Source organism: Panthera uncia, assembly GCF_023721935.1.
Source record: "Panthera uncia isolate 11264 chromosome A3 unlocalized genomic scaffold, Puncia_PCG_1.0 HiC_scaffold_11, whole genome shotgun sequence".
NCBI lineage: Eukaryota > Metazoa > Chordata > Mammalia > Carnivora > Felidae > Panthera > Panthera uncia.
The window spans coordinates 30,844,462-30,858,740 of NW_026057578.1; the positions used below are offsets into that span (position 1 = coordinate 30,844,462).

Sequence of the window (14,279 nt, forward strand, 5' to 3'; positions counted from 1 at the left end):
AGCATTCCTAGAGGAGGTTATCTTTTTTGGAAGATTCTTCTCCAGAATACAGTGGCTCAGGGCAGTTCACTGGATCAGAGTTAGACCTTGGGGCAATGTTTTGGCTCCAAGTGTTAGCTGTGCATCCTTAAGTAAATCATTTTTTCATCTGGCGTTCAGATCTCCTCACCTAAGAAAGGAGTAAGTTGAATCATATGCTCTTGAAAGGCCATTTCTTGCTCTAGTGCCCGATAGATGTGTGTGTGTGTGTGTGTGTGTGTGTGTGTGTTTCTGAGCCTAAGGGAGAGAGAATGGTTAAATTGAGGAGATATGTTTCAAACCCATCATTTCCCCCTAGAAACAGAACTCTTAAAGTTTTCTAATCACCTCCCACATGTCACATTCTCCCTCATAAGTCTGGACTTGGTTTTTATGCCTGAGCGCTTGAAGCCATCTTTTGATTTCTTCAGTTTGAGAATCAACTTATTTAGATATTGGATGCTGAAAGAAAAATCTCTAATAATAGCTTCATCACAAAGCCATATTTTCTCTTGTTCTGGCCAAGGAAATGGATCTGTTTTGTCAAATGAGATTAAAATTTCAATACACAATAGTATATATAGACATTTACATATCTAAGTGCATTAAAAGTATCTTAAGCTTATCATTAGTCTTTTTTTATTTTAGAGAGAGAGAGCATGAGTGGTGGAGAGGGGCAGAGGGAGAGAGAGAATCTTTAAGCAGGCTCGGGGCTTGATCTGACGACCCTGAGCTCTTAACCTGAGCTGAAATCAAGAGTCGGATGCTTAACCGACTGAGCCACCCAGGCGCCCCTCATTAGTCTTGAGAAGAAAAGGGTGAACACAAGTGCAATTAATTTTTTATTACCTTAACACCAGTTAGATGAATGGACAGTCTCCATGCAAACAGCGGTTTTCATTACACAAACAAGATGACTTTTAAACAAAGGGGTAACACGGGCACAAAATCGTTTCTGCATGCATGAAAACACTCCTGGGCTGTAAGCTTGAGGGATGTAACCTACATGAAGCTGGATGCTGGTTTGAGCTGCCACTGTTCTAAATATGCCTTGAACAAATTTCTTCTCAGTTTCATGATTGAACTGTTTAGGTGGCTATTACTTTGTTTATATCTAAATATATATATATATATGGGGAAACACTTGAACATTGTGGTTAAGATTCCATATATTAATTATTTAATTGGATAACATAACACTCATTCCCTGGAAAAAATCACAAACACACCGATATTTACAAAGTTATTTCGGTTAAATTTCAATGAAAAGAGGATGGTTCATTTCAGGTAAAAAGGAAAAAAGGGCTGAATTCTTTTGACACACACAACTGGTGCACAGTCTACTCTTAAAGAATCTAATTAGGAGAAGGGTCTGGATGGGGGTAATAAATAAAAGCATAGTTATTATTCTATTTGTAAAAATGCAGATAACCCCAAATACTTAGCTGCTTGCTTTAAATCACATTGTGTATATTTTGTAAACTTAGAACTTACAAACCATTTGGCTTAAGCTAATGTTAAAGTGAGTCTGCATTTTCTGAGGGTACAGTGATTGGGCTGAAGGTGAGTCTTCTGGGTGGTGATGGAAGAAAACGGTTGAAACTTCACTGTTGGGCAAACCAACACTTACTTCAAAGACAAACAAGCAGACAACTCATTAACCCTTTCTCTACAGAAAAGTCGGAGTTGTCCAAATGTGGATGGGTCAGTCCCAAACCGGGTACCATTTGTAGTCTCTGCTTCAAAATGAACAAGGAAGAATTGAGGACATATATACACAATCATCACCAATGTATACTAATGCAAACATTATGCAGCCCTGGGGCAAGCTCCTTGACAACATGCAGGGAAGACCGTCAACGCTTCTGAAGAGGTGGGGGGCGGCGGGCAGTCATTGAAGTTCTGAAGTTAAATCTTCTTCATTACAACCCAGGACAGGCGTTCCTTTTTTTTTTTTTTTTTTTTTACCCCAGTGTAGATGGGCTGCACTGTGAAGAGTTCAGGGGTCCCTGGTCCAAAGAACAAGAATGAAAAAGCGGGAGTGTTTCTTCACATTAAGTCACAGTGAATGGGGATTCTCTTATCCAAACTGTTGAATATCACTTAGCCATTCTTGTCACTAGTATAGTACAAAGCACTTTCACAAACTATGGCGTCAGCGGGCTCCCCCAATACTCCTGTAAAGTAGACAGTACAGGTATTTTCATCACCCTTATTTCATTGAAGCAAAACCAAGAAACCGAGAGAGTAAGCATCCAGGTCACATGAATCTTAAAGACATGAACCCAGGCCTTTCCGTTCCAAGTAGAGATCACTTTGTTCTCAAAAGACGATTTGTCCTAGAAAAGTGATCCACACCTTAGTAAAAGAGCAACATAGATTATGCTCATTGCCAGTGGCAAGCTCCACCCCTTTCTCTGTCCCCTTCCTCCCTGACATTACAGCCTCTGAATCCTTTACACTAATGTATCAAGGACAGGATGTGGTCCTCATTTCAAGACTGTATGTCTTCACCCAAAAGAATGATGAGCTTTCAAGCATCAGTGGAAAAGAGAGTTTTTTTGGTCCTTTACTTTGAAATCATACCACTGTAGCTAACCAATGGCCTGGTTATGAGAAAAATTCTTTTCTCACAGCCAGAATCCTGAAGAATATCCTTAGGGAGGTAATGGGAGCTGAGTGGGAAAGTTCAACATGATGGCATGAACCTTCTTCCTAAAAGGCTGTAAACCCCACACTCTGACGAACTTATCCTTACATTTCCATCACGTCTAAGTGGCTTATTCTATAGCCTTTTGCCTTTCCTGCAAACTGATGAGATAGAGAATGAGGGTAGGTAGATGGAGAGTGAGTGCCAATAACCATGTGAGGCTTCTGACTGGCCATCGCTTGGTGACACCAATAGCTTCTGACATTTTTTCTTATTTAATTTTTGCACACAGTAACTGGTAAATGCCAGCTCCTGTCGCCTTGTCCAATCTCATTGGTGTGGCCGGCACACAGGAGCTGTCCAGTCCACGTCAGCTGCGTTGAGTCTCACCGCCCACCATGACTGAGAAGCATCTGCTCCTTGAGGGCAGCGAGGTGGGAACACAGTTGCCCTTTTCCCAGGCAGCCTGTGTGAACTTGGTTACTGGTGGACTGTGCTCGGAGTGCTGGCTTTCGGGTTTTCCACCTCAGAGCACCAGGCGGTCACTTGAGCCTGATACAGTCCACCTCTTCGGTGGCCGGCATGCCGCTGGTTTTGAGCTCCAGGTCGGCGCTGGACTTGCTCCCGTGATGGGAGGGCCGCCAGTGGAGCAGCAGCATCTTCTTGAAGTACTTCATGGTGTTGTTCTTGACCGTCACGAAGCACACGGTGTTGATCATGCTGTTGCTCATGGCGATGCACTCGACCATGTAGAAGGCAGTGAGGTAGTGCTTCTCCTTGACGAACACGGCGGGGAAGAAGTCACGCACGATGCTGAAGCCGTAGAAGGGTGCCCAGCACAGCACGTAGGCCGTGAGGACGCACATGAGCACCAGCACCGTCTTCCTGCGGCAGCGCAGCCGCTTCCGGATCTGCTCTGTCTGGAAGCCCGGGACGGCCTTGAACCACAGCTCGCGGGACACCCTGGCGTAGCACAGGGTCATGGTGAGCACGGGGCCCACGAACTCCACGCCGAAGATGAACAGGAAGTAGGACTTGTAGTAGAGCTGCTGGTCCACCGGCCAGATCTGGCCGCAGAAGATCTTCTCCTGGCTTTTGACGATGAACAGGACCGTCTCTGTTGTGAAGTAGGCCGATGGGATGGCAATGAGAATGGACACCACCCAGACCAAAGCAATCAGGAAGGAGGCCGTTTGATAATTCATCCGTGGTTTCAAGGGGTGGACGATGGCGAGATATCTGGCGGGGGAGGAAAGCCATCAGTAATAATGATATGTGCTTGGAAACATTAGTCTCGATCTAAGCCCAAACAGGCACAAAAACAGGATGGCACAGTGAGTTCCCATGTAATTATCCAGCTTCACCAGACTTCATCTTATTTTAGCAACATTATTTGGAGTAGTGCAGTGGTTTAGTGGAAACAGCACAGGCTTTGGGCAAACAGGTGGAATAAATCCCAGCTCTTCCCCCTTAGTGGCTTTGGGGTCTGGGGGGAATCACTCAGCCCTTCTGAGATTTATTTCCTCAAATGCAAATGGGATAAAATGACAACCTACCTTGTGGGGCTGCTGTAAATATTAAACATGATAATGTTTGTCAAATGCTTTGCATTGTAGTAGGTGTTCAATAAATATATGTGGTGTTCTTGTTATTATTATTAGTCCCACTGACACCACCTTGGCTTTCAGTCTTGCCATTCTGCCCAAGAACTTAATACTTTCAAAACTCTTTATTCCAAATACCTCATGGTTTTGAGGTGAAAAAAGGGCTCTGGAGCTCAGAGAGAGGTAGGGGCCTTTTCAGGGCAGTGCACTAGGGCTTTCCTCTCCCCTCCCCACCAGGGACCATCCTGCATTACAGAGCAGGAGCGTAGGGGTGGGTTTAGGGTGGAATTTAAGGAGTCTAACGTGAGAAGTAAATGACTTGCCCAACCTCACTCGGTGCAGGGACCAGGATCCCGGCTCCTGATACAGAGCTTTTACACCCACCTCCTGGGTTGTCTCAAGCTCAGATGAGGTGTGTGAAGTTGCCTCGACACCACAAAGCGGCACACAACGTTAGAGCTTTATCCTGCTCGTTCCAGTGAGCGACCCTGCCTGGGAGAGGTTGGAGCCCTTCGGGGGGTCACTACAGGCTGCACTATTGAGCAAGGTTTCACTGGTGCTCGTTCTTGCCGAGGAACTCTTGGAGCAGGTGTAGTTCCCCCAGGAGTGGGAGGGAGCAGGGGTATTTATACACCAACTCTCCTAAGTCATTGTTGGGGGAGCCAGAGGAGGCCTTCGGACAAAGAAACGCGGGTGTTGACAGGTGGGAGTGGACAGGGGCGCAGACGTGACAGGAGCAAAGGGGTCTGAGAGGAGCATATCAGTAGCATCTGCTACAACCTGGTAAATCCACAGCAGGTTGCTGGTCCTGCTGTGGGCCCAACCTGTGTAAACGGAGACAGAGTAGAAGACACAGTCCTTGACCTCCGGGAGCTTTTCTTCCACACAGAAACTAGAATAACCAAGTGACAGGTCAAGAGCGACTTGAAGGAAGACATGGTCATTATGTTAGCGATGTAGTCCGGGAACGCTTCATGGAGCTTGTGAGATTCTGACCACGTCCTATTCACCCGCTGATGAAGGCAGGATTCCCCTGCCCTACGGAGAACGAGGTGAGTGAACACACAACACCCGGCAGTGGACGGATGAGCCCTAGAGCAGTTAACTAGTCACCTACACTCACCGCCCAGAGAGAGGGACACTGCCAAGCATGTGGGGCCACATAGGAGTGGCACACAGGAACAGAATGAGCCAGCAGGGGTGGTGGGCAGCAGGCTTTGTAGCGACAAGAGGATTAAGTGACCCTGGGCTCCCATGAGAGGATGTGATCGGCTTGTTTGAATAATTTTGCCACCTGATAGGGAGGTGACACGCATCAGGTTGAGGACTGAGGGTGCAGCTGGTCCAGCCGAGACAAGACTAGCAGGTCAAGAGCCTTTCCTGCTGGGTAGAGGGCTATACCTGGCGAGGACAGAGGGCCTCATGGCTAGGGACCCTGGGGGCCCTGTGGGGCTCGAGGATGTCAAAGCAGCACAGGGAGTTTCAGGTTTTCCAATATAACAGCCTAATAAACAGCACTCAGGTTCAAAACCAATTGAAAAATAAGGCAAAACGATAAGAAAGATGGACGGCCAAACTCTCACTCCCAAAGTGATGACACTGATACTGGACAGTAGGGCTTTTCTCTGTGAGCACAGGGGCCACTTCATAGTCAATGAAGTAAACCTACAAACCCTGACACAGGCCAGTGAGAGAGACACAGGCTTCCCTGTGCACCTTACTCCTTGGTAACACATGCCTGTTCTATGTGGAAATATCAGAAGGGCTATCTACTGCCATTTCTGAATGCCACTGCCAGAAGAAGGGTGAGATTTACGTGCAGAGGACTTGGGAGAGATGTTATTTCAGCTCATAGAGACCCTAGGAGGGTGCTGATCTCAGGAAACACGCATCCACGCAGACAGATGGTAACAAAGACCTTGTGGCTGTCCCTCTTGCCAATGGACAAGTCATGGAGAAAGATCAGTTTTAACAAAATACTATAGCTTCCAACATGCTTTATGTCGGTTTACCTTCTCAGAACCTGACAAAAAGCTGGAGAGGTTGTCAGTCAAGTTATTATTTCTGTTTCACAGATGAAGAAACTAAGTCCCAGGAGCATAATGGATTTATCCAGCTTGGAACCCAGATGTTCTGAGTCACTCCTAGGCCAGTGTTTTTGCCTTTCTTTCTTTCTTTTTTTTTTTATTCTTCTTGTTTTTTAATGTTTATTTGATTTTGAGGGAGAGAGAGAGAGAGTACGAGCAGGGGAGGGGCAGAGAGAGGAGACGCAGAATCTGAAGCAGGCTCTAGGCTCCGAGCTGCCAGCACAGAGCCTGATGTGGGGCTTGAACTCACGGACCGCGAGATCATGACCTGAGCCAAAGTCAGAGCTTAACCGACTGTGCCACCCAGGAGCCCCTCCTTTCTGATTTATTTGATGACAACTCTGAATTTTGGAATCTCTTTTGTAATGAGGAAGTTGTTACTGGATTCGAAAATATTAGAATTTAAGAGTCCACGACAGAAGAAGCAGGAATGTAGAAATTCTCTCTGGCATTGGTTATCAAGATACTTTTCTTGCTGGAACTATATTGGAGGGGGGTTGAGAGGGAAGGGGAGAGAGAGAGAGAAAGAGAGAGAGAGATGAAATCCTGAGTTAGTTCTGTTTCCAGAGTCCTCTTGGCTACTGAACCACCATTTCCCTAGCAACCCTCACCTTGGCATTTCAGGCTCTGCTTCCTGCATTCCAGTGGAAGACAGCGTGGGAAAGAAAGAAACTGGACGACTTTCTTGTATCACACACAAAAGTGAATTCAAAATGGATTAAAGACCTACATGTGAGACCTGAAATTATAAAAATCCTAGAAGAGAGCACAGGCAGTGATTTCTCTGACATCCTCTGTAGCAACTTTTTTTTCTAGATATGTCTCCTGAGGCAAGGGAAACAAAAGCAAAAAATAAACTATTGAGACTGCGTCAAAATAAAAAGCTTCTGCACAGTCAAGGAAACAATCAACCAAACTAAAAGGCAGGGTGCCTGTGTCGCTCAGTCAGTTGAGCGGTTGAGTGTCTGACTCTTGATTTCAGCTCAGGTCATGATCCCAGGGTCATGGGACTGAGCCCTGAGTCGGGCTCCTCACTGAGCATGGAGCCTGCTTAAGATTCTCATTCTCTCTCTCTCTCTCTGTTCCTCTGCCCCTCTCCCCTGCTCATACTCCCTCTCTAAAAAGAACAACAACAACAACAAAACTAAAAGGCAGCCTACACAACGGGAAAAGATATTTGCAAATGACATATGCAATAAAGGGCTAGTATCCAAAATATATAAAGAACTTCTACAACTCAACACTCCCAAAGCAAATAATCCAACTTAAAAATGGGCAGAAGACATGACCAGGTACTTCTCCAAAGAAGACATCCAGATGGTCAACAGACACATGAAGAGATGCTCAACATCACTCATCATCAGGGAAATACAAATCAAAACCACAATGAGATAGCACCTCACGCCTGTCAGAATGGCTAAAATAAAAAATACAAGAAACAACAGGGATTGGCGAGGATGTGGAGAAAAAAAGGAAACCTCCTGCACTATTGGTGGGAATGCAAACTGGTGCAGCCACTGTGGAAAACAGTATGGAGGCTCCTCAGAAAGTTAAAAATAGAACTGCCCTATGATCCAGCAAATCCAAAGCATACAAAAACATTAACTCAAAGGGATATATGTACCCACCCCTATGTTTATTACAGGATTATTTATAATAAATAACCAAGTTATGGAAACAGCCCAAGTGTCCATTTATTGATGAATGGATAAAGAAGATGTGATATACAGATATATATATGTGATTATATTATATATATACATATATATGTGATTATATCATATATATACATACGTGATTATATATATATACATATATATATAATGGAACATTACTTAACTATCAAAAAGAATGCAATCTTGGGTGCCTGTTGGCTTAGTGGGTTAAGTGTCAGATTCTTGATTTCAGCTGAGGTCATGATGTCACAGTTTGTGAGATGGGGCCCCGCATGGGGCTCTACACTGACAGCGCAGAGCCTGCTTGGCAGTGTCTCTCTCTCCCTCGCTCTCTACCCCTCCCCGGCTCTCTCTCTCTTTCTCGCTCTCAAAATAAGTAAACATTAAAAAAAAAAAATGAAATCTTGCCATTTGCAATGGCGTGGATGGAGCTAGAGAGCGTAATGCTAAGCAAAATAAGTCAAGAGGACAAATACCATATGATTTCACTCATATGTGGCATTTAAGAAACAAAACAAATGAGCAAAGTGGGAAAAGAGAGAGAGAAACAGAGAAATACACTCTTAACAATGGAGAACAAACTGGGGAGGTGGGGGGGTGGATGGGCGGAACAGGTGATGGGGATTAAGGGGTGCACTTGTCACGATGAGCACTGGCGCTGTGAGGAAGTATTGAGTCACTATACTGTAGACCTGAAACTAATATTACGCTGTATGTTAACTAACTGGAATTCAAATAAAAACCTAAAAAAAAAAAAAAAAAAAAAGAATGATGGTAACATTTGCTGCCTGGGTGATGGGCAGAATGGCAGAGCTGTGGATGGAGCTGGGAAGCTGACGGCAGAGCTGGTTCAGGGTGAAAAAGGAACCACTCTTTGTATTATGACTGGATGGCTGCTTCCTAAGAGACTCCTACGTCGCCCAAACCCCCAACGTTATAAAGACAAAGGTTTCCACAGGTCAAAGGGGATGAGGACAGGGATAACTCTCACCTGAGTGAGCATCAGAATCACTCAGGGAATTGGATAAAAATGCAGATTCCTGGGACCTAGCCCAAGGGATTCTCATTTAGTAGGGCTGGGGGGTGGGGGCTAGGAATCTGACTTTGTATCATTTGCCCTCGGGGATTTTGTGCAGTTGCTGGACAGTTACATCTTACAAACACTGGTTTTAGGGTTGGAGAGCTGTAATAACAGAGTTGTTTATCCTGCAGGAATTATGTTTTAAAAAGAAGATGCCTCTTAGACCTCTACGTGTATTTCATTATGAAAAATAATGAACTGCCTCATTAAAAGGGACGACAAACCTAAATAGCACTGAGAGCAAGGAAAAAACTGAAGAGTTCAAAGGAGACAGAAGGGAAAAAAGATGTTTAAAAAACACATCATCAAAATGAATTTAGGGGCCTCTGGGTGGCTCAGTCAGTTAAGCGTCTGATTTCAGCTCAGGTCATGATCTCGCGGTTTGTGGGTTCGAGGCCGTGTCGGGCTCTGTGCTGACAGCTCAGAGCCTGGAACCTGCTTCGGATTCTGTATCTCCCTCTCTTTCTGCCCCTCCCTTGCTCGCACCCTCTCTCTCTCTCTCTCTCTCTCTCTCTCAAAAAAAAAAAAAAATGAACATTAAAAAATTTTTTTAAATAACATTTAAGAAAATAATAAAAAAATATTTAAAAATGAGTTTCAGCACACCGTGGACCAAGAGGATGTTTTACCAGCTGCCCCCCTCAAACAGAGCCACCGGTGACCTGATACTGGCTTATAGCTCTATAGCTGTTTGCGTAAATAAAACACGTGTAAGATTTGTCACAAGCTGCTACTAGAAATTTTGTAGATTTTATAAATTTATAACAGAGCAAGGACTTCCAGAACATCTCATGCAAATGTATGCAAATGAGCCCATGGATGTACGTAAGGAAACAAAGGCAAGGATGTCCTTCCCTCTTTTCTACAAATAGGCGATTATCTTATTTTAAAATCAGCTCTGGGGCACCTGGGTGGCTCAGTTGGTTGAGCGTCCGACTTCAGCTCAGGTCACGATCTTGCAGTCCGTGAGTTCGAGCCCCGCGTCGGGCTCTGGGCTGATGGCTCGGAGCCTGGAGCCTGCTTCCGATTCTGTGTCTCCCTCTCTCTCTGACCCTCCCCCGTTCATGCTCTGTCTCTCTCTGTCTCAAAAATAAATAAACTTAAAAAAAAAAATTAAAATCAGCTCTACAACAAAGGCACCAGAAACAAGGGTACATTACCCTATGATTCTGTTTTTATGAAGTTAAAGAACAGACAAAATTAAACGACGATGAGTGAGATCAGAGCCGTGGTTGTGTGGGGTGCGAACTGACTGGTAAGGGGGACAAGGGAGTTTTCTAGGTGATGCAAATAAATGTTCCACGTCTTGACTTGGGTACTGGCTACAGGACAAACTTGGTACGCGTGACCCTGACCGGAAGGTGCCCTGGTGAAGTCTCACGTGGCCTAAACTTTCTGCTTTTGCGTTCGGTCGTGTTTGTGGCTGCTCGCGCTCACGTGACATGCCTGCACCCACTCTGTGGCAGACGTGGTATCTGCAGGCACGGCCCAGAGCTGGGGGTGCTCAGGAGCCTCCCTCTCGCCCACGTCTGGGGGGGATCGTGAGCCCCAAGTGAGGAAATCAGGTCTCCTCTTGCCTCGAGTAGATGAGCCAGCCTCCGAATCGGCAGCGGCGCCAACCTGTCGGGGCTGAAGTGAGGAAAGGGGCCACCTGGCCCAGCCCCCATCTTTACCCTGGACCGGCACCCTCACCTGTCGATAGCGATGGCCAGCAGGGCGTTGGTGGAGACGTAGAGTGAGACTGTACGCAGGTAGTTGACAGAGGCGCAGAGCGCGTGGCCGTGCTCCCAGGAGAGCTGGCGCACCACGTAGTAGTCCATCTCGAAGGGGCAGCAGATGACGGCCACCAGGAAGTCAGAGACGGCCAGGTTAGCGATGAGCAGGTTGGTCAGGTTGCGCAGCTTCTTACAGCGGGCGAGGGCAGCAATAAAGACAAAGTTGCCGACGCCGCAAACCAGCATGATGCCCGCCAGTGCCACACCGATGACGATCTTGGCGGCAAAGAAGGTCCGAGTCTTGGTCATGTCCTCGTCCTCGTCCAGAGGGAGGTCGTAATCACCATAACTGAAGTTGAACGGGAGGGAGGAGGTATGGTCTTGAGCCGGGCTGAAGTTGGGTGCGAAAGTAGTGTTTCCATTCTGGGCTGCCATGGTGGAGACTGCAGGTGGAGTGGTGAGAATTCTGAGCTGGGGATCCAGACCTTCTGCTGTCGTGAGTCGCCGAGCCTAGCACCCCGCCCACATCCTTGAGGAGAGTCACCACACCATCCTGGACCCTGGAAGGAGACACAGTCAGTGGGCAACATGCAGGAAAATACCTGGTAATATTCTCCCAGAGCTCCCCAAGTGGAAGCCAACCAGACCCAGTGACTACCCTGAGACAGAATTACCCAGACTTTGGGGGAGAGAGGACATGAGGTCTGGAAACTGGGAAATCCCCCATTGGCTTTCAGGAGGTACTGGGCATAGGATGAACTAGATTCTCCAGAGACACCCATGAAGAGCCTGCATGTCTGTCTTTTTCTCAGGAGCCGGGACCAGTCTGACTGCCCAGTCACTCTCTCCTTCCCACCATCAACTCCCACAAGGTCTTCAAAAAGTTTAACAAGCTTGTTCCAGGCGGTTGGCCCAGGCTTCCACAGCAGCTACCATGCCGTGTCACCTTTTGGTCAAGGACAATGAAGCCGGAGGATCGGGACACACGGCAAGGTCTTTCCTCCAAAGCAGGGCACTGGCCCCTATGTCCTGGCCAAACCTTGGACATGGACATCACCAAATCCATTTTCACATGAACAGGCTGAGTCATCCTGGGCCAGTGATTTATGCTGTCTGAGCACTGATCTTCCTATAAACCAAATCCCCGCTGCCTAGACCGGGCCTGGACAGTGGAGGCTGGACAGGAGTCTGTGGGATGCAGGAATGAGGATCCGCCCAGGATTCTGCTGGTGAAGGGGGCTGTGGGTGGGAGAGAATTCTGCTGCTGCTCCTCTGTGCTTTGGGAACCAGATCTAACAAGAAACGCTTTGTCTGCTTCCCCTCCCTGCTCCCACTTTTGTGATCAGCTCCCTGTCTCCTTGGACAGCTCCCCCCCCCCCCAGTTCTCCCCCAGAATCAACCCTGACTGGGAAGCACCACATCTTGTCACCAAGGTCCCTGTCCTCTGAAAGTGGTGGTGGCTGCTCCAAGACCCGGCTTAACTGAAAACGGCCCCCAAGGGGGGGCAGGAGTAAGGGGAAGGGGATATCAGGGAGGATCCAGGAGGGCCTGAGAGCTGAAACTGTCCCGAGTCCTTTATGTTTTCAGTGCCTCAAGATCCCCACAGCAAAGGAAAATAAAGTCTCGGAAGTACTGAGCCCTTAGGAGATGGGGCACCACCGGGTTCAACGCATCGGAGGGCCTTGGGAAAAAAAACAAAACAAAACAAAAACAAGAAACTCGAGATCCCAACACCAGCAGAAAGAAGACCCCAGCCATCAAGCTGTGTCCTGCCTCTCCAGGCTTAACACAACTGGAAACGACTCCAAGTGTGGGCGCCGCGGGATGCTGATAGCAAGAATGGACCAAACTGGAGAGCGGGTTTGGCCCGGCCCCGTCAGAGGAGGGGGAGAGAGAGGGACAGGAACTGAAGCAGCAGGGACGGCCGTCGCAGGGTGGCAGGGCCGCTCGAACCTGCAGCGCGTGCGACTGCTGCGTACCCGAGGCGAAAACCTCCTCCGCCAGACGACGTTCAAGTGCCAACGGCGTCCGCAGCCGGGAGCGTCCTCCGTCCGGGTCGCCTCGCCTTCTCCCGCGAAGCCCGGGTCCCCGCAGACAGTGCCCGACCCGAGACGGAGAAGCGGGAGTCGCGTCCTCTCGGCTGCCACGCTCCGCGAGGAGGGGACGTGAGCCCGGGTGGCGCAGGTCTCGGCCCCATTTTTCCGGGGACGCACCCCCCTGCCCCAGACCAACCCGCTTCGGGCGCCCTCTCCCCTCCCTCCCTTACCCGCCCCGGCGCGGCCGCGCGGTCCCGGAGGCGCCGCCCAGCAAGGGCGGGAATCGAGTCGGAGATTCGGGCTCCAAAGGCGAAGCGTGCGAGGCCTCCGGGCCAGAAGAAAACCGGGGTTAGGGGCTGGACCCGGTGAGTGGGAATTACCCGGGAGATGCTTCCCTCTTCAGCTTCCCTTTCAACGAGGTGCCCCCTGCCCAAGCCCTCCCCTGCAGTTTGGCGCTCGCCCGCCAGCCCAGCCGCCCGCGCGCCCCAGTCCCGGCTTCCCGTCGCCGGGTCCCCTGCCCGGTCCTGGCGGGTGGTGGACTCTCCCGGCACGAACTCCTCCACTTGGAGTCAGCCCGGGAGCCTCCCGAGAAGCACGGGAGGCAAAGCAACCCGAATCCCCCGGAGAAAGGAGTGGGCGTCGGCGCCCCCAGCCCGAGTGGATTCGGAGAAAGAAGTGGGCGTCGGCGCCCCAGCCCGGATGACGCCCCCACCGCACCAAGGGAGCCCCCGGACCGAGCAGAGCTCAGCACCTACCTGCCTGGGCGCCTCCTCCCGGCGCGCTCCGCTGCCCTGGGCGCCGGGTTCAGTACTGGGGGACCGCGACTTCCTCGTGCAGTGGCGCTGCGTTCCGGGGTGTCCTTTCTTCCTCGCTCCAGCGCGCTTCCCCCGCGCGTCGCGGTCTCTGTCTTCCCGCTGGAGTTGGCGCTCCGCCCCTGCAGCTCGGCAAGGCGCCTCGGACCCTGCCCGTGCGCCCCGCCCCGCCCCGCGCTCGACTCCGCCCCGGGGTCCCCAGCCTGCCCCCGCGCCGAGGCACCCGGTGGGCCTTCGGCTCCTGCACCTGGTGTGCCAAGGGCGCCGGGCGCGCGGAGTTATGGCTGCGTTGGCAAGGATCCCCAGTCCGCCGGGTTGGTCCGCTCCAAGAGGCTTCTGCGTCTTCGCACCGAAGTGTGAATGAGACTTCAGTAGCAGGGGTTAGGTGGTGCGGAATCCGAGCCCTTAGTGCCCCGCCGAGGGGCCTCTCTGGGGTCGCCCATGCAGGAGCCGGCTGTTCGGTCTTTGGCAGGAGCCCCCACCAGCGTCCGCTCCCGCTACACGGCGGCTCATTTAGGAGGACGCTGGGGTACATTCCATCGTGCCCGAGGGGGCTGGTGCCGGGGAGACTTGGAGGTGCATAGTGGTGGGTGGGTGGTG

The 14,279-nt window shown here is 49.7% G+C and overlaps 1 protein-coding gene across 1 annotated transcript; it reads right to left on the reverse strand.

The window, feature by feature from the left end:
* Positions 1 to 717: 717 nt before the first annotated feature.
* PROKR2 (prokineticin receptor 2) lies at positions 718 to 11,385 on the reverse strand. Its single transcript, XM_049651104.1, has 2 exons — positions 10,809 to 11,385; positions 718 to 3,907 (listed from the first exon to the last, which is right to left on the reverse strand). The coding sequence occupies exons 1-2, from the start codon at positions 11,264 to 11,266 to the stop codon at positions 3,211 to 3,213; spliced, it is 1,155 nt and encodes a 384-aa protein (XP_049507061.1). The 5' UTR covers positions 11,267 to 11,385; the 3' UTR covers positions 718 to 3,210.
* Positions 11,386 to 14,279: the final 2,894 nt, after the last annotated feature.